Raw genomic sequence first — 19,921 nt, 5'->3', positions numbered from 1 at the left:
CTATATAGGGAATAGGGCTCTGGTCACTAGTAGTTCACTATATAGGGAATAGGGGCTCCTGGTCAATAGTAGTTCACTATATAGGGAATAGGGCCCTGGTCACTAGTAGTTCACTATATAGGGAATAGGGCCCTGGTCACTAGTAGTTCACTATATAGGGAATAGGGCTCTGGTCACTAAAGTAGTTCACTATATAGGGAATAGGGCTCTGGTCACTAGTAGTTCACTATATAGGAATAGGGCTCTGGTCCTAAAGTAGTTCACTATATAGGGAATAGGGCCCTGGTCACTAGTAGTTCACTATATAGGAAAGCTCTGGTCACTAGTAGTTCACTATATAGGGAATAGGGCCCTGGTCACTAGTAGTTCACTATATAGGGAATAGGGCTCTGGTCACTAGTAGTTCACTATATAGGGAATAGGGCTCTGGTCACTAGTAGTTCACTATATAGGGAATAGGGCTCGGGTCTAAAGTAGTTCACTATATAGGGAATAGGGCTCTGGTCACTAGTAGTTCACTATATAGGGAATAGGGCCCTGGTCACTAGTAGTTCACTATATAGGGAATAGGGCCCTGGTCACTAGTAGTTCACTATATAGGGAATAGGGCCCTGGTCTAAAGTAGTTCACTATATAGGGAATAGGGCTCTGGTCACTAGTAGTTCACTATATAGGGAATAGGGCTCTGGTCTAAAGTAGTTCACTATATAGGGAATAGGGCTCTGGTCACTAGTAGTTCACTATATAGGGAATAGGGCCCTGGTCACTAGTAGTTCGCTATATAGGGAATAGGGCCCTGGTCATTAGTAGATCACTATATAGGGAATAGGGCCCTGGTCATTAGTAGATCACTATATAGGGAATAGGGCTCTGGTCACTAGTAGTTCACTATATAGGGCTCTGGTCACTAGTAGTTCACTATATAGGGCTCTGGTCACTAGTAGTTCACTATATAGGGAATAGGGCCCTGGTCATTAGTAGATCACTATATAGGGAATAGGGCTCTGGTTACTAGTAGTTCACTATATAGGGAATAGGGCTCTGGTCACTAGTAGTTCACTATATAGGGAATAGGGCTCTGGTCACTAGTAGTTCACTATATAGGGAATAGGGCTCTGGTTACTAGTAGTTCACTATATAGGGAATAGGGCTCTGGTCACTAGTAGTTCACTATATAGGGAATAGGGCTCTGGTCACTAGTAGTTCACTATATAGGAAATAGGGCTCTGGTCAATAGTAGTGCACTATATAGGGAATAGGGCTCTGGTCTAAAGTAGTTCACTATATAGGGAATAGGGCTCTGGTCTATAGTAGTTCACTATATAGGGAATAGGGCTCTGGTCTAAAGTAGTTCACTATATAGGGAATAGGGCTCTGGTCTAAAGTAGTTCACTATATAGGGAATAGGGCTCTGGTCACTAGTAGTGCACTATATAGGGAATAGGGCTCTGGTCTAAAGTAGTGCACTATATAGGGAATAGGGCTCTGGTCACTAGTAGTGCACTATATAGGGAATAGGGCTCTGGTCTAAAGTAGTGCACTATATAGGGCTCTGGTCACTAGTAGTTCACTATATAGGGCTCTGGTCACTAGTAGTTCACTATATAGGGCCCTGGTCACTAGTAGTTCACTATATAGGAATAGGGCCCTGGTCACTAGTAGTTCACTATATAGGGAATAGGGCTCTGGTCACTAGTAGTTCACTATATAGGGAATAGGGCTCTGGTCACTAGTAGTTCACTATATGGGAATAGGGCTCTGGTCACTAGTAGTTCGCTATATAGGGAATAGGGCTCTGGTCACTAGTAGTTCACTATATAGGGAATAGGGCCCTGGTCATTAGTAGATCACTATATAGGGAATAGGGCTCTGGTCACTAGTAGTTCACTATATAGGGAATAGGGCTCTGGTCACTAGTAGTTCACTATATAGGGCTCTGGTCACTAGTAGTTCACTATATAGGGCCCTGGTCACTAGTAGTTCACTATATAGGAATAGGGCCCTGGTCACTAGTAGTTCACTATATAGGGAATAGGGCTCTGGTCACTAGTAGTTCACTATATAGGGAATAGGGCTCTGGTCACTAGTAGTTCACTATATAGGAATAGGGCTCTGGTCACTAGTAGTTCACTATATAGGGAATAGGGCTCTGGTCACTAGTAGTTCACTATATAGGGAATAGGGCCCTGGTCACTAGTAGTTCACTATATAGGGAATAGGGCTCTGGTCTATAGTAGTTCACTATATAGGGAATAGGGCTCTGGTCACTAGTAGTTCACTATATAGGAATAGGGCTCTGGTCACTAGTAGTTCACTATATAGGGAATAGGGCTCTGGTCACTAGTAGTTCACTATATAGGGAATAGGGCTCTGGTCTACAGTAGTTCACTATATAGGGAATAGGGCTCTGGTCTAAAGTAGTTCACTATATAGGGAATAGGGCTCTGGTCTAAAGTAGTGCACTATATAGGGAATAGGGCTCTGGTCTAAAGTAGTTCACTATATAGGGAATAGGGCTCTGGTCTAACAGTAGTTCACTATATAGGGAATAGGGCTCTGGTCACTAGTAGTTCACTATATAGGGAATAGGCTCTGGTCACTAGTAGTTCACTATATAGGGAATAGGGCTCTGGTCTAATAGTAGTTCACTATATAGGGAATAGGGCTCTGGTCTAAAGTAGTTCACTATATAGGGAATAGGGCTCTGGTCACTAGTAGTTCACTATATAGGGAATAGGGCTCTGGTCTAAAGTAGTGCACTATATAGGGAATAGGGCTCTGGTCTAAAGTAGTGCACTATATAGGGAATAGGGCTCTGGTCTAAAGTAGTGCACTATATAGGGAATAGGGCTCTGGTCTAAAGTAGTGCACTATATAGGGAATAGTGCTCTGGTCACTAGTAGTGCACTATATAGGGAATAGGACTCTGGTCACTAGTAGTGCACTATATAGGGAATAGGGCTCTGGTCTAAAGTAGTGCACTATATAGGGAATAGTGCTCTGGTCACTAGTAGTTCACTATATAGGGAATAGGGCTCTGGTCACTAGTAGTTCACTATATAGGGAATAGGGCTCTGGTCACTAGTAGTTCACTATATAGGGAATAGGGCTCTGGTCTAAAGTAGTTCACTATATAGGAATAGGGCTCTGGTCCTAAGTAGTTCACTATATAGGGAATAGGGCTCTGGTCACTAGTAGTTCACTATATAGGGAATAGGGCTCTGGTCAAGTAGTTCACTATATAGGAATAGGGCTCTGGTCACTAGTAGTTCACTATATAGGGAATAGGGCTCTGGTCTAAAGTAGTTCACTATTTTGGGAATAGGGCTCTGGTCACTAGTAGTTCACTATATAGGGAATAGGGCTCTGGTCTAAAGTAGTTCACTATTTTGGGAATAGGGCTCTGGTCACTAGTAGTTCACTATATAGGGAATAGGGTGCCGTTTGGGCTGTAACCTATGGGGCTGGCCATTTTATTAAGTGTTCAGGTATGCTAGTATGTTATCGGTTATTGTTGAAATGGTCTAACATACTGTAAAACTTGCAAACAACATGCTCACTCAAGTAATTGTTTTTCCAAAGACTGCTTGAATGAATTATTAGAATCCCTAAACAATTTACCTTCTAGTTGACCTGCCCCTCCTCTCCTCTCCTCCCTCCCCCCTCCCTCTCTCTCCGCTGACCTCCAGGTTTGTCCTGAACGAACCTCCCACTCGCCCAGCTCCCTCGTCCCCTCAGGGTAGCTCTGGGGCAGCGGCGGCCGGACAGGGCCTCCCCCAGCCTCCTCCAGGGATGAGCGTCTACGCTGCCAAGAGGGTCATCGGAGAGGCCCAGTGGAGCCCAGAGCAGCTGGAACAGGTACTGACAACTGACCTCTGAACTTTGACCTTAGAGGAAGGTGTATCACACCTTCCTTGGGGCGGCAGGGTAGCCTAGTGGTTAGAGCGTTGGGCCAGTAACCAAAAGATTGCTAGATTGAATCCCCAAGCTGACAAGGTAAAAATCTGTTGTTCTGCCCCTGAACAAGGCAGTTAACCCACTGTTCCTAGGCCGTCATTGTAAATAAGAATGAGTTGTTAACTGATTTGCCTAGTTAAATAATAAAATGAGAAGGTGGTTGTTGTACTGGGTTGTAAGGTGATGATTACATGTCTCTCCCAGTGTAAGCTCGGCATAGTGAAGTTCATCGAGGCAGAGCAGGTACCAGAGGTGGAGACGGTCATACACCTGGTGGTTGCCTCTAGCGACACAAGACACGGCGTTGCCACGGCCGCAGACCTGGAGCTCAAGAGCAAGCAGAGGTGGGTATCTATGGGACTATTCTACTATTATGGGATGGTGCACCTCATTAGTCCATTTACAACATGCTACAGGATTTGGTTCTGGGTTCTGAGATGAGTTGATTTGTGATATGATGTCATGTGTTGTTGGGTTTATTTTGCAGTATTATCGACTGGAACAACCCCCTGATCGTCAACAAGATGTACAAGGTCTACCTGGGAGACATCCCCTCAAAACTAAGGTGTGGAAAGATTCACCTCCAACCTTCTGAACTCAATTGATCCCCCCCAATTTGAATGAGTTGAAATGGCTTCCTGACAGGAAGTGGCATTGATGAACGGGAGGCTGAGATCTGTCCAGCGTGGTCGCTACATCATCCTGATTGGTTGTATGTGTGAACAATATCACACGTGCTGTGTCAAACTGTTGGCTGACTAATGTTCTGTGACGGTATGTGATAGGGGGCCAGTCTGAAGAGAGAGCTGAAACATGAGCCGGTCAGCACCAGAGTCAAGATGAAGATCCTACCACATCTCTTACGCTCACGCCTCGCCGCTGAGTGCTTCCCCTGCTAACATACAGGTACCGCTGTGATGTTCTGATACATCAACAGTCCTGGAAATGTGTCTTTCAATGTCCTACCACTGTCTTTCCCTCAAGGAAACCTTCATCACTTCTCTATTTCCTGTTTCTCTTCTACTCGTTCTCTCTATTCTCCTCCTCCTCCCCAGGTGGTGTACGACGGTCTGTTTGGAGCCAACACCAACAACAAGCTGCTCTCTCTTACGCTTCAGTTTGTTCACCACATCTGTCAGGTGTAAGTACTGGTCCCAAGTCAGTTTCATCCAACCCTTACATATAGGAAGAGTCACTAAGAGCTGGTCCTAGATCAATTTGTCCACCAGTGCCCCAACACATCTGTCAGGTATAAGTACTGGTCCCAAGTCAGTTTCATCCAACCCTTCCTTATAGAGACAGTTACAGTACTAAGGCTTTGTTTACACAGGCAGCCCAATTCTGATCTTTTGCCCAATCATTGAACAAGATCATTTATTGGGCTGCCTGTTTAAACACAGCCTAAGAGCTGGCCCTAGATCAGTTAGAACAGTGGTCACCAACCTTTTCTGAGTCAAGATCACTTTCTGGGTCGAAATGTAAGCAGAGATCTACTGCTCTGATATTTTATTTCCATGACTTATAAAATGTAAGCCCATGCAACATTAACCAATTAAAAACCGTTATGTAGCAATGAGGTTTGTGCAGTAAGCTACAGGCCCAATACAGTATCACCACATAATGGCTTTGCTTGAATTTACCTGCCAATGCATTGTTGTTCGGGACATTAAAAAAATATATATATTTCAACATTTTGATGTAGGCTGTGATCACACCGGTAATAGATCCATTGTTGTATTACTTGTGTGGCACAGCTGAGTGAGCATACATTTAAATAATTAGCTTTTTATTTTACTGGGCTGATGGTGCCTGCATCTAATGGTCAGTCTCAGCAGAGGGAGAGAGTAGCAGACTGATGGTCAGTCTCAGCAGAGGGAGAGAGTAGCAGACTGATGGTCAGTCTCAGCAGAGGGAGAGAGTAGCAGACTGAGGGTCAGTCTCAGCAGAGGGAGAGAGCAGCAGACTGAGGGTCAGTCTCAGCAGAGGGAGAGAGCAGCAGACTGAGGGTCAGTCTCAGCAGAGGGAGAGAGCAGCAGACTGAGGGTCAGTCTCAGCAGAGGGAGGGAGAGAGCAGCAGACTGAGGGTCAGTCTCAGCAGAGGGAGGGAGAGAGCAGCAGACTGATGGTCAGTCTCAGCAGAGGGAGGGAGAGAGCAGCAGACTGAGGGTCAGTCTCAGCAGAGGGAGGGAGAGAGCAGCAGACTGATGGTCAGTCTCAGCGGAGGGAGAGAGTAGCAGACTGAGGGTCAGTCTCAGCAGAGGGAGGGAGAGAGCAGCAGACTGAGGGTCAGTCTCAGCAGAGGGAGGGAGAGAGCAGCAGACTGATGGTCAGTCTCAGCAGAGGGAGGGAGAGAGCAGCAGACTGATGGTCAGTCTCAGCAGAGGGAGGGAGAGAGCAGCAGACTGAGGGTCAGTCTCAGCGGAGGGAGAGAGCAGCAGACTGAGGTCAGTCTCAGCGGAGGAGCAGCAGACTGGGTCAGTCTCAGCAGGAGAGCAGCGAGGTCGTCTCAGCAGAGAGAGAGCAGCAGACTGAGGGTCAGTCTCAGCAGAGGGAGAGAGCAGCAGACTGAGGGTCAGTCTCAGCGGAGGGAGAGAGCAGCAGACTGAGGGTCAGTCTCAGCGGAGGGAGAGAGCAGCAGACTGAGGGTCAGTCTCAGCAGAGGGAGAGAGCAGCAGACTGAGGGTCAGTCTCTCAACATCCCTCCAGTCTCCCTTTCCTCCACTGACACTGACCAAAAAGGGACACCGTCTTCCAGCTGAAGTATTATTTGATATTAAAAAAGACCCAAGCTGCTAATAATAACAAGGCATATAGATACACTTTCCTCCTCATTCATTACTGCTGCACTGCTTGTTGTAGCGCTGAATGGAAATAGGAAGAACGCGCATTTTATGGCTTATAAAAGTGTTGAATACAAAGTGTTGACAGCGCTGAGTAAAAACTTAAACATGAACTCACTCATAAAAACAGCAGCTCTTTGCTGTATTCGTTGACAGTCTCTCTCTAGTCGTGGTTTTAAACATTTTGAAATCTCACAGTATCAACTTTACCGTAAAATGGAAACAGTTTGTACCTTCAGACACATGAAATGGAAACAGTTTGTACCTTCAGACACATGAAATGGAAACAGTTTGTACCTTCAGACACATGAAATGGAAACAGTTTGTACCTTCAGACACATGAAATGGAAACAGTTTGTACATTCAGACACATGAAATGGAAACAGTTTGTACCTTCAGACACATGAAATGGAAACAGTTTGTACCTTCAGACACATGAAATGGAAACAGTTTGTACATTCAGACACATGAAATGGAAACAGTTTGTACATTCAGACACATGAAATGGAAACAGTTTGTACATTCAGACACATGAAATGGAAACAGTTTGTACATTCAGACACATGAAATGGAAACAGTTTGTACCTTCAGACACATGAAATGGAAACAGTTTGTACCTTCAGACACATGAAATGGAAACAGTTTGTACATTCAGACACATGAAATGGAAACAGTTTGTACCTTCAGACACATGAAATGGAAACAGTTTGTACCTTCAGACACATGAAATGGAAACAGTTTGTACATTCAGACACATGAAATGGAAACAGTTTGTACATTCAGACACATGAAATGGAAACAGTTTGTACCTTCAGACACATGAAATGGAAACAGTTTGCCTACCCGGCTCGCAGGGCAGCTGAATTGTCTGCACCTCCCACCAACAGCCTGATACTAATAAAACAATAATAATAGAAACACAAGGCTTTATCTTTGGATTTTTACAGAAATGTTTGGCGATCGACTAGAAATGCCTTGGAGGTCGATTGCGATCGACCGGTTGGTGACCACTGGGTTAGAAGGAAATGCTTCAATAACAAACAAAAATGAATTGAAGGGGTCCTCAAAGGAGTGTCTATGTGCATGCTTTTTGTTCCAGCCCAACACTAACCCACGCTAAATTCACAACTGACATGTCCTAACATGTTGTGATGTGTGTCTCCTCTCTGACAGATGTCCTGACACCAACAAGCCACTGGGTCTGATGCTGCTGAATGGCCTCACCAAGCTCATCAATGAGTACAAAGAGGTAAAACCATCAATCAATGTGTTTTAATCTCCTTTCATCAACTACACAGTGTAGCTATTCTCCTTTTCAATGGTTGATGCTTTGCGTGCTCCTGGTATAGAGCATGATGGGATATGTTGTGTCTGGTTTGATTGGCAGGATCCTAAGTTGCTGTGTATGGCCTACTCTGCTGTGGGGAAACTGTCCAGGTATTTACAGTAAAATCTGTCTATTTAAAATGCGCTATGCCGAAATCGCTCCGCCATTTTCTGTATGCTAAAATTCTAATAGTTTGCCTAATATCGGTTTATGTGACAAAACAATCAAGTGTAGTGTAGAGAATCATTGTACCATCTGAAACGCTGTGAAATATCTTCTCCATAACCAAACGTATTGTATTTTCAGCTGTTCTGAAGCTGCTGTACAAAACCGAAAGCAAAAAAAATAAAATCTTAAGAACGAGAAGCATAGAAATAGTGCACATAGAATAGATCTACCACTTGTTCTCATGGCTTTCAATGATAACCACATATCTGTAACACACGTTTCTATGTGAATTTGGTCAGATTGCCCCCCAAAAAAGCTACACATTGGAGCTTTAACAACGATAGTCTGTGTCTTGATGAGTTGATGTGATAGTGAGGGGATGTTCTCTCTCTTAGCGGATGCCCCAACTCTTCACCAAAGACATTGCTCTGGTCCAGCAGTTCTTTGAGGCCATGTGCAAGGTAGGTGTTCCTGCATCAAGACAATGCTATTTGAATACATTGTTTTCCTACATTATTTAAAAAAAAAAAAATGTATATATATATATTAGACAAGACACAAAGGCCTCCAAAACATAAGTCAAGGTTTATGGCAGCGACTTTTTCATATATTCTAACCGTCCTCCTGCCCCGTCTGACCTTGTCTGTGTACAGGAGGAGCCTGACGTCCGTCTAGCCATCCAGGAGGCTCTGTCTATGATGGTGGGAGCCTACGCTAACCTACAGGGGGCGCTGCTGAACCTGATGGAAGCTCTGGTGGCAGCTTACATGGGCAAGGTAACACTAGATATGGTTTCTCCTACGACGCGTTAACCTACAGGGGGCCGTACTCAACCAGATGGAAGCTCTGGTTTCTCCTACGACGCGTTAACCTACAGGGGGCCGTACTCAACCAGATGGAAGCTCTGGTTTCTCCTACGACGCGTTAACCTACAGGGGGCCGTACTCAACCAGATGGAAGCTCTGGTTTCTCCTACGACGCGTTAACCTACAGGGGGCCGTACTCAACCAGATGGAAGCCCTGGTTTCTCCTACGACGCGTTAACCTACAGGGGGCCGTACTCAACCAGATGGAAGCTCTGGTTTCTCCTACGACGCGTTAACCTACAGGGGGCCGTACTCAACCTGATGGAAGCTCTGGTTTCTCCTACGACGCGTTAACCTACAGGGGGCCGTACTCAACCAGATGGAAGCTCTGGTTTCTCCTACGACGCGTTAACCTACAGGGGGCCGTACTCAACCAGATGGAAGCTCTGGTTTCTCCTACGACGCGTTAACCTACAGGGGGCCGTACTCAGCCAGATGGAAGCTCTGGTTTCTCCTACGACGCGTTAACCTACAGGGGGCCGTACTCAACCAGATGGAAGCTCTGGTTTCTCCTACGACGCGTTAACCTACAGGGGGCCGTACTCAACCAGATGGAAGCTCTGGTTTCTACTACGACGCGTTAACCTACAGGGGGCCGTACTCAACCAGATGGAAGCTCTGGTTTCTACTACGACGCGTTAACCTACAGGGGGCCGTACTCAACCAGATGGAAGCCCTGGTTTCTCCTACGACGCGTTAACCTACAGGGGGCCGTACTCAACCAGATGGAAGCTCTGGTTTCTCCTACGACGCGTTAACCTACAGGGGGCCGTACTCAGCCAGATGGAAGCTCTGGTTTCTCCTACGACGCGTTAACCTACAGGGGGCCGTACTCAACCAGATGGAAGCTCTGGTTTCTCCTACGACGCGTTAACCTACAGGGGGCCGTACTCAGCCAGATGGAAGCTCTGGTTTCTCCTACGACGCGTTAACCTACAGGGGGCCGTACTCAGCCAGATGGAAGCTCTGGTTGATCTTTATTGATGTGAATACTTGAACAGATTTCCTGAACTAAACCCTGCTGCTGAGTCATGTCTTGTTCTGCCCATGGTCTTCTTCCTTTGGGGGTCCATCTGTTTCTGACCCCTGTCCTATGATCTCTATGATTTGTATATGAAATATTACTACTTCTAGCTAGGATTTCTACTATGAAGTTTGGTGTAGGGAAACGTGTGATTTAATTCACCTGGAATAGATGGCGTATGTTTCAATCATAATATTGTGTCGTCATTGTAGGGAATACTTTTGTCAAAGTATTCCGGAATATCACTGTGTCTGAATATAGTGTCGCTGTAGAGTCTAGATTGTTTAAATTGGAGTATTGCTTTCTGATTGGTCAGTCAAAGTTCTGAAATATTGTGTTCTTCTGTGTTGTGATTGGTCAGCCTGAGGTGCAGGTGCGTCAGGTGGCAATGAAGTACGCCAGCACGGTATTCGCTCCTGATCACGTGCCCTCCAGATACTTGCTCCTATTGGCTGCCGGGGACCCGTAAGTGTCAACAATAGACACACACACACACTGACATAACACATTGAGTATAAAACATATAGGAAGTCTCAGCACTACACACCACCCATCCACCCACCTTTACAGGGGTAATACTGACTGCTTTTACAGTGAATATATCCCCTCCACCTTTACAGGGATAATACTGACTGCCTTTACAGTGAATATATCCCCTCCACCTTTACAGGGATAATACTGACTGACTTTACAGTGACTATATCCCCTCCACCTTTACAGGGATAATACTGACTGCCTTTACAGTGACTATATCCCCTCCACCTTTACAGGTATAATACTGACTGCTTTTACAGTGACTATATCCCCTCCACCTTTACAGGGGTAATACTGACTGCCTTTACAGTAAATATATCCCCTCCACCTTTACAGGGATAATACTGACTGACTTTACAGTAAATATATCCCCCTCCACCTTTACAGGGGTAATACTCACACAATGGTAGGATAGCTCCTATGAGATTTGTCAATGTGTTATTGAATCTTGTATAACTTTTAATACGATTTGTATTTGTTTTTTGGGTCGTTTGTGCTTTGTTGTGGGACAGAGGAGGTGTGGTGTTATGTAGTACTAGTATAAAGTATCTCTATGTTGTGTTTATTATAGGAGAGAAGAGGTGTGGTGTTATGTAGTACTAGTATAAAGTATCTCTATGTTGTGTTTATTATAGGAGAGAAGAGGTGTGGTGTTATGTAGTACTAGTATAAAGTATCTCTATGTTGTGTTTATTATAGGAGAGAAGAGGTGTGGTGTTATGTAGTACTAGTATAAAGTATCTCTATGTTGTGTTTATTATAGGAGAGAAGAGGTGTGGTGTTATGTAGTACTAGTATAAAGTATCTCTATGTTGTGTTTATTATAGGAGAGAAGAGGTGTGGTGTTATGTAGTACTAGTATAAAGTATCTCTATGTTGTGTTTATTATAGGAGAGAAGAGGTGTGGTGTTATGTAGTACTAGTATAAAGTATCTCTATGTTGTGTTTATTATAGGAGAGAAGAGGTGTGGTGTTATGTAGTACTAGTATAAAGTATCTCTATGTTGTGTTTATTATAGGAGAGAAGAGGTGTGGTGTTATGTAGTACTAGTATAAAGTATCTCTATGTTGTGTTTATTATAGGAGAGAAGAGGTGTGGTGTTATGTAGTACTAGTATAAAGTATCTCTATGTTGTGTTTATTATAGGAGAGAAGAGGTGTGGTGTTATGTAGTACTAGTATAAAGTATCTCTATGTTGTGTTTATTATAGGAGAGAAGAGGTGTGGTGTTATGTAGTACTAGTATAAAGTATCTCTATGTTGTGTTTATTATAGGAGAGAAGAGGTGTGGTGTTATGTAGTACTAGTATAAAGTATCTCTATGTTGTGTTTATTATAGGAGAGAAGAGGTGTGGTGTTATGTAGTACTAGTATAAAGTATCTCTATGTTGTGTTTATTATAGGAGAGAAGAGGTGTGCAGCGAGGCCCAGCGTGTCCTGAGGGCTCTGCCTGCTAAGAACTCAGAGAAAGAGGGCCGTAAACCCATGCCCTCCTTCCCTGACATGGTGGCCTATATCCAGGAGAAGGTGAGGGCGTAACCCCCCATGTCCCAGTTCTAGCCCCTGTCATTAGATCATTTGCTCTAGTTAATGTACAGGTGCGTCAGCAGTAAGTCTTTACAGCCCTGTTGGTCTGTTCTTTAGGCTGCTCAGAGGATGAAGACACCAGCTAAGTACATCGTGGGGACGAACACTCTACCCTTCAACCCTTCTGCGTTTGGCGAGGTAAGAAATAAACAATTTCAACTAAATAGTTGTATGAACGTCATGCTGTTTGTGACTGGGCAAAACCACAAAACAATTGAAGAGGAAGTTTTAAAGTATGTAACAAAACATGAAAAAAATAATGGGACTAGAGATATTTACCTTGCCACACTTCCTGTTAATAGACATCACTTTTTTTTTTTTTCTAACCTTGTTTCCTGTCTCCAGATCGTGCTGTACCTGCGGATGTGTCTGGCCCACAGTGCCGGGGCCACGCCCGTCTCTAAGAGCCTGGCGGACATGCAGGATGACGCGCCTGCCATCGGACGCTACATACACACCCTGCTCTCCAACCAACCCCTGACCTCCTCGTCCTCCACTGGAACCAAGGGAGCAGAGGTCAACCCTGTACAGGTCTACATGGAGCTACTGCAGCAGCTGCTGTCTGCTGTAGGAGGTGAGTGATGTGTGCCCTCCTTTCCTTGTTTCCTTATCTTGTCTCCTCATCCTTGTCTCTAAATACTCACGTGTTTCAGGCCTGGAATCCAAAATGGTATGCTCCGTTTCACCATTGTTGATATTGTGAAGTGAGCATATCTGTTTGGATTCCAGGCTAGTAAATACATCATTCATACCTTATGATACAATGTAGCTATACATTTTAATGTTTTTTAATTTTTTTATTCTTGATTTATTTTGATAGGAGTCCCTGTGATGTACTGTCTTCTGGAGGTAGTGTCTGTCTGTCCTCACAACCTGGCCCCCAAGTTTATCCACAAGATCGACTGGATCAAGGTAAATCATGCTGCGTGCTTTGCTAATTGATGCTACTACTGTAAAAGATACCTTGGTATGCTAATGCTAATTGACGCTACTCATGTAAAATATTAATTGGAATGCTAATCAATGCTAATGCTATGCTAATTGACGCTATGTGATATAGTACCTTGATATGCTAGGCTAATGCTAAGCAATGCAAGTCGGCGCTAACACTAGTCAATGCTACTACTGTAAAATATACGTCGGTATGCTGCATGCTATGCTAAAGCTAGTTGATGCTACTTCTGTAAAGGATACGTTGGTATGCTGCATGCTACGCTAACGCTGACCGATGCTAATACCACATTTCCCCTCCGCAGAGTCTTATGAACACCAACAAGGAGGACCTAAGGGAGCTAGCAGCTCAGCTTTATGCTGTGGTGGTGTCCACCATGTCAGGAAACGAGCTGAAGACTGCCGTTCAGACGCTCATCAAGATCACTAAAGATACACACGTATGTAGCCCCCCCCCTCCTCCTGTAGATAGGCACGTATGTAGCCCCCCTCCTCCTGTAGATGGGCACGTATGTAGCCCCCCCTCCTCCTGTAGATACACACGTATGTAGCCCCCCTCCTCCTGTAGATAGGCACGTATGTAGCCCCCCCTCCTCCTGTAGATGGGCACGTATGTAGCCCACCCTCCTCCTGTAGATAGGCACGCATGTAGCCCCCCTCCTCCTGTAGATGGGCACGTATGTAGCCCCCCTCCTCCTGTAGATGGGCACGTATGTAGCCCCCCCTCCTCCTGTAGATGGGCACGTATGTAGCCCCCCCTCCTCCTGTAGATAGGCACGTATGTAGCCCCCCCTCCTCCTGTAGATGGGCACGTATGTAGCCCCCTCCTCCTGTAGATGGGCACGTATGTAGCCCCCCTCCTCCTGTAGATGGGCACGTATGTAGCCCCCCCTCCTCCTGTAGATACGCACGTATGTAGCCCCCCCCCTCCTCCTGTAGATAGGCACGTATGTAGCCCCCCTCCTCCTGTAGATAGGCACGTATGTAGGCCAAGGAGTGAAATGATAGCTGACTGGTACTCAGAATAATGGGTTTATTTTCACATTTATATTGACATATATTTGCTGCACATATAGGGCCCAGTTTTTTTCCATTTTGAATGTAATGTACTGAAGCAACAGTTGTCCCAGTTTCACTGAGCTGAATGTAAACCTGTATTCCTTACTGGAAACTGCAGAGCCCTGAGACCCAGCACGGAGCCATCATGGCGCTGGGCTACATGGTGGCCAGGTACATGAGCAAGAGGAAGTCCTTCGCTAACGGAGACTCTGCCCTCAACCGGGAACAGAGGATGAACGACACGCCCAAGGAGGATGAGGAGCTGGTCGCTATAGCAACCAAAGCCATCGGTAGGTGACTGTCACCGTTTTCATTTTTCAGACCGTATTTACTATCCTTTTAATGCTAATTCTTTAGACCAGTTTTATGCTAATTCACATTGTTACAAGAAATTACTCATATTTACCATTTTTAAATGTATTTGTGCATATAGGAAAGAATACAATTGAATGAAGAAAGGTGTAGTCGAGGCAGTAAAAGAGAACATTTCGATACAATGTTGTGTTTCCAGGTTGGTTCATGTCGTGTGTGTGTGTGTGTGTGTGTGTGTGTGTGTGTGTTCCTAGGCTCTTTCCTAGACAGTGGTTCCCCCCTGCTGGCGGTCGCTGCCTGTACGGCCCTGGGGGAGATTGGGAGGAACGGGACTCTGCTCATCCCTTCAGAAGGAGAGGGATTCACCAAACTAGCCATGGTGGAGAACATGCTGGCTCGCATCCCCTCTGGGAAAGAGACCCTCAAGGTAACCATGGATACAGCAGCATTTACAAGTACAGATGGTTGTGATGCTATACCGCGATAATTGCACTCTGGGGATATTAAATACATTCTAATGAATTGGTTTGAACCATTTTTATAATGGACATACCTATTGATATGCTTCTACACCTGCATTGCTTGCTGTTTGGGGTTTTAGGCTGAGATATCAGCTGATGTAAGAAGGGCTATATAAATACATTTGATTTGATATGAAGACTCTAATCCAACTCCCTTTCTGTCTGTCCAGATGAAGGAGAGATCCATCCAGACTGTTAGGTAGATAGGTGTAGATGTATTCATGTGGTTTCTGTCTGTCCAGATGAAGGAGAGATCCATCCAGACTGTTAGGTAGATAGGTGTAGATGTATTCATGTGGTTTCTGTCCAGATGAAGGAGAGATCCATCCAGACTGTTAGGTAGATAGGTGTAGATGTATTCATGTGGTGTCTGTCCAGATGAAGGAGAGATCCATCCAGACTGTTAGGTAGATAGGTGTAGATGTATTCATGTGGTTTCTGTCCAGATGAAGGAGAGATCCATCCAGACTGTTAGGTAGATAGGTGTAGATGTATTCATGTGGTTTCTGTCCAGAGGAAGGAGAGATCCATCCAGACTGTTAGGTAGATAGGTGTAGATGTATTCATGTGGTGTCTGTCCAGATGAAGGAGAGATCCATCCAGACTGTTAGGTAGATAGGTGTAGATGTATTCATGTGGTGTCTGTCCAGATGAAGGAGAGATCCATCCAGACTGTTAGGTAGATAGGTGTAGATGTATTCATGTGGTTTCTGTCCAGATGAAGGAGAGATCCATCCAGACTGTTAGGTAGATAGGTGTAGATGTATTCATGTGGTGTCTGTCTGTCCAGATGAAGGAGAGATCCATCCAGACTGTTAGGTAGATAGGTGTAGATGTATTCATGTGGTGTCTGTCCAGATGAAGGAGAGATCCATCCAGACTGTTAGGTAGATAGGTGTAGATGTATTCATGTGGTGTCTGTCCAGATGAAGGAGAGATCCATCCAGACTGTTAGGTAGATAGGTGTAGATGTATTCATGTGGTTTCTGTCCAGATGAAGGAGAGATCCATCCAGACTGTTAGGTAGATAGGTGTAGATGTATTCATGTGTTGTCTGTCTGTCCAGATGAAGGAGAGATCCATCCAGACTGTTAGGTAGATAGGTGTAGATGTATTCATGTGGTGTCTGTCCAGATGAAGGAGAGATCCATCCAGACTGTTAGGTAGATAGGTGTAGATGTATTCATGTGGTGTCTGTCCAGATGAAGGAGAGATCCATCCAGACTGTTAGGTAGATAGGTGTAGATGTATTCATGTGGTTTCTGTCCAGATGAAGGAGAGATCCATCCAGACTGTTAGGTAGATAGGTGTAGATGTATTCATGTGGTTTCTGTCCAGATGAAGGAGAGATCCATCCAGACTGTTAGGTAGATAGGTGTAGATGTATTCATGTGGTTTCTGTCCGGATGAAGGAGAGAGCCATCCAGACTGTTAGGTAGATAGGTGTAGATGTATTCATGTGGTTTCTGTCCAGATGAAGGAGAGATCCATCCAGACTGTTAGGTAGATAGGTGTAGATGTATTCATGTGGTTTCTGTCTGTCCAGATGGAGAGATCCATCCAGACTGTTAGGTAGATAGGTGTAGATGTATTCATGTTGTGTCTGTCCAGATGAAGGAGAGATCCATCCAGACTGTTAGGTAGATAGGTGTAGATGTATTCATGTGGTTTCTGTCCAGATGAAGGAGAGATCCATCCAGACTGTTAGGTAGATAGGTGTAGATGTATTCATGTGGTTTCTGTCCAGATGAAGGAGAGAGCCATCCAGACTGTTAGGTAGATAGGTGTAGATGTATTCATGTGGTGTCTGTCCAGATGGAGAGATCCATCCAGACTGTTAGGTAGATAGGTGTAGATGTATTCATGTGGTTTCTGTCTGTCCAGATGAAGGAGAGATCCATCCAGACTGTTAGGTAGATAGGTGTAGATGTATTCATGTGGTGTCTGTCCAGATGAAGGAGAGATCCATCCAGACTGTTAGGTAGATAGGTGTAGATGTATTTATGTGGTGTCTGTCCAGAGGAAGGAGAGATCCATCCAGACTGTTAGGTAGATAGGTGTAGATGTATTCATGTGGTTTCTGTCCAGATGAAGGAGAGATCCATCCAGACTGTTAGGTAGATAGGTGTAGATGTATTCATGTGGTTTCTGTCCAGATGAAGGAGAGATCCATCCAGACTGTTAGGTAGATAGGTGTAGATGTATTCATGTGGTGTCTGTCCAGATGAAGGAGAGATCCATCCAGACTGTTAGGTAGATGTATTCATGTGGTGTCTGTCCAGATGAAGGAGAGATCCATCCAGGCTGTTAGGTAGATAGGTGTAGATGTATTCATGTGGTTTCTGTCCAGATGAAGGAGAGATCCATCCAGACTGTTAGGTAGATAGGTGTAGATGTATTCATGTGGTTTCTGTCCAGATGAAGGAGAGAGCCATCCAGACTGTTAGGTAGATAGGTGTAGATGTATTCATGTGGTGTCTGTCCAGATGGAGAGATCCATCCAGACTGTTAGGTAGATAGGTGTAGATGTATTCATGTGGTTTCTGTCTGTCCAGATGAAGGAGAGATCCATCCAGACTGTTAGGTAGATAGGTGTAGATGTATTCATGTGGTGTCTGTCCAGATGAAGGAGAGATCCATCCAGACTGTTAGGTAGATAGGTGTAGATGTATTTATGTGGTGTCTGTCCAGAGGAAGGAGAGATCCATCCAGACTGTTAGGTAGATAGGTGTAGATGTATTCATGTGGTTTCTGTCCAGATGAAGGAGAGATCCATCCAGACTGTTAGGTAGATAGGTGTAGATGTATTCATGTGGTGTCTGTCCAGATGAAGGAGAGATCCATCCAGACTGTTAGGTAGATGTATTCATGTGGTGTCTGTCCAGATGAAGGAGAGATCCATCCAGGCTGTTAGGTAGATAGGTGTAGATGTATTCATGTGGTTTCTGTCCAGATGAAGGAGAGATCCATCCAGACTGTTAGGTAGATAGGTGTAGATGTATTCATGTGGTTTCTGTCCAGATGAAGGAGAGATCCATCCAGACTGTTAGGTAGATAGGTGTAGATGTATTCATGTGGTTTCTGTCCAGATGAAGGAGAGATCCATCCAGGCTGTTAGGTAGATAGGTGTAGATGTATTCATGTGGTTTCTGTCCAGATGAAGGAGAGATCCATCCAGACTGTTAGGTAGATAGGTGTAGATGTATTCATGTGGTTTCTGTCCAGATGAAGGAGAGAGCCATCCAGACTCTGGGTTATCTACCAGTGGGGGACGGGGACTTTACCCACCAGAAGAAGCTGCTGCAGGGGCTCATGGACTCTGTGGAGGTAGGGCACTGGCTCTCATTTAATGGAGCTTTTTAACACCTTTTTGAAGCTTTATAAGATCTTTTTGAAGCTTCATAAGACATTCGTAAAGCTTCATAAGACTTTTGAAGCTTCATAAGACATTGTTTATCATGCAGAAAGAACTGACATGATGAGAAGAAAGAATTTAACCCTTTCCTCTTCCCCCCTTTCCACCTCTCTCGGTTTCCTCCCCTCTCTCTCCCTCTCCCCTCTCTGTCTCCCAGGCTAAACAGGTAGAACTACAGTTTACAGTAGGTGAGGCCATCACCAGTGCTGCTATAGGGACCAGTTCTGGAGCTGCCAGGGACCCATGGACCTGTACTGAGGAACAATACAGTCCCCCAGACAGTAAGACTACACACGGTGGTTAAATCCTTCCTGTGCTATGAAACAGCTCTGATCTGGTTGTCTTTTTGCTTTCTATTGGTGTTTTATGTAGTAACTGTCCAATCCTCTGTCTCCCTGTCAGATGTGAAGAGTAATGATGTGGTTCCGTGGGTGCTAAACTCCATCCTGGCTAAGTACATCCCAAGTCAAAACCCCCACGTCAGACAGGCTGCCTGTATATGGCTGCTCTCTCTGGTGAAGAAGCTGCACCAGCACAAAGAGATCAGGGTACAGTATGACTGGCTGGGGGTCAGGGGTTAGGGGTTAGGGCTGGGGGTGAAGAAGCTGCACCAGCACAAAGAGATCAGGGTACAGTATGACTGGCTGGGGGTCAGGGGTTAGGGGTTAGGGCTGGGGGTGAAGAAGCTGCACCAGCACAAAGAGATCAGGGTACAGTATGACTGGCTGGGGGTCAGGGTTAGGGTCAGGGGTTAGGGCTGGGGGTGAAGAAGCTGCACCAGCACAAAGAGATCAGGGTACAGTATGACTGGCTGGAGGTCAGGGGTTAGGGCTGGGGGTCAAGGGGTCAGACTTGATTGAAAGGTTAAGAGTGGGGGGGTTAGATAACAGAGGACAGGGATGGGGAACTAAAGTCCTTGTGAGTTATTGACTATTTAACTTTTGTCTCATCTTCCAGTCTCACCTGAAGGAGATCCAGACTGCTTTCATCTCCATCCTGTCAGACCCTGATGGTGAGTCACTGATAACTCAGGGGAGACCACAATAATAACCTCAATGACTGATGTCTGATTGTGTGTAGAATGGGGGTAACACAGTGGATCATAGGACTGATGTGTAGAATAATATTCTGTCTGAGGGTAAATCCAGTACAACCATTCATCTAAACTCTGATCCATATATCCACCCACTCAGAACTAGGTAGTCCTTGTCCCCTGATCCCCTCTTCTCTCTCTCTCTCTCTCTCCTCCCCTGATCCCCCTCTTCTCGCTCTCTCTCTCTCCCCTGATCCCCCTCTTCTCGCTCTCTCTCTCTCTCCCCTGATCCGCCCTCTCGTCTCTGTCTCCTCCAGAGTTGAGTCA

The 19,921-nt window shown here is 45.2% G+C and overlaps 1 protein-coding gene across 1 annotated transcript in view; it reads left to right on the top strand.

The window, feature by feature from the left end:
- Positions 1 to 3,689: 3,689 nt before the first annotated feature.
- Positions 3,690 to 19,921, top strand: part of LOC106602125 (proteasome adapter and scaffold protein ECM29) — a gene marked incomplete at both ends in the record, with an annotated part of 24,152 nt that continues 7,920 nt past the window's right edge. Inside the window, 19 exons of the mRNA XM_045711466.1 lie at positions 3,690 to 3,858; positions 4,162 to 4,301; positions 4,445 to 4,522; positions 7,971 to 8,046; positions 8,688 to 8,753; positions 8,946 to 9,068; positions 10,544 to 10,647; positions 12,120 to 12,243; positions 12,361 to 12,441; positions 12,649 to 12,877; positions 13,124 to 13,215; positions 13,560 to 13,694; positions 14,432 to 14,603; positions 14,880 to 15,052; positions 18,372 to 18,473; positions 18,719 to 18,842; positions 18,964 to 19,109; positions 19,519 to 19,573; positions 19,912 to 19,921. The exon at positions 19,912 to 19,921 is cut by the window's right edge and continues 105 nt beyond it. Of these exons, the coding sequence (XP_045567422.1) occupies positions 3,690 to 3,858; positions 4,162 to 4,301; positions 4,445 to 4,522; positions 7,971 to 8,046; positions 8,688 to 8,753; positions 8,946 to 9,068; positions 10,544 to 10,647; positions 12,120 to 12,243; positions 12,361 to 12,441; positions 12,649 to 12,877; positions 13,124 to 13,215; positions 13,560 to 13,694; positions 14,432 to 14,603; positions 14,880 to 15,052; positions 18,372 to 18,473; positions 18,719 to 18,842; positions 18,964 to 19,109; positions 19,519 to 19,573; positions 19,912 to 19,921 (2,199 nt within the window). The remainder of the gene's footprint in view (positions 3,859 to 4,161; positions 4,302 to 4,444; positions 4,523 to 7,970; positions 8,047 to 8,687; positions 8,754 to 8,945; positions 9,069 to 10,543; positions 10,648 to 12,119; positions 12,244 to 12,360; positions 12,442 to 12,648; positions 12,878 to 13,123; positions 13,216 to 13,559; positions 13,695 to 14,431; positions 14,604 to 14,879; positions 15,053 to 18,371; positions 18,474 to 18,718; positions 18,843 to 18,963; positions 19,110 to 19,518; positions 19,574 to 19,911) is intronic.

Source organism: Salmo salar, unplaced genomic scaffold, assembly GCF_905237065.1.
Source record: "Salmo salar unplaced genomic scaffold, Ssal_v3.1, whole genome shotgun sequence".
Taxonomy (NCBI): Eukaryota; Metazoa; Chordata; class Actinopteri; order Salmoniformes; family Salmonidae; genus Salmo; species Salmo salar.
The sequence above is the reverse complement of the archived record's forward strand: the minus strand, read 5'-3'. Positions and strand labels throughout refer to the sequence as shown.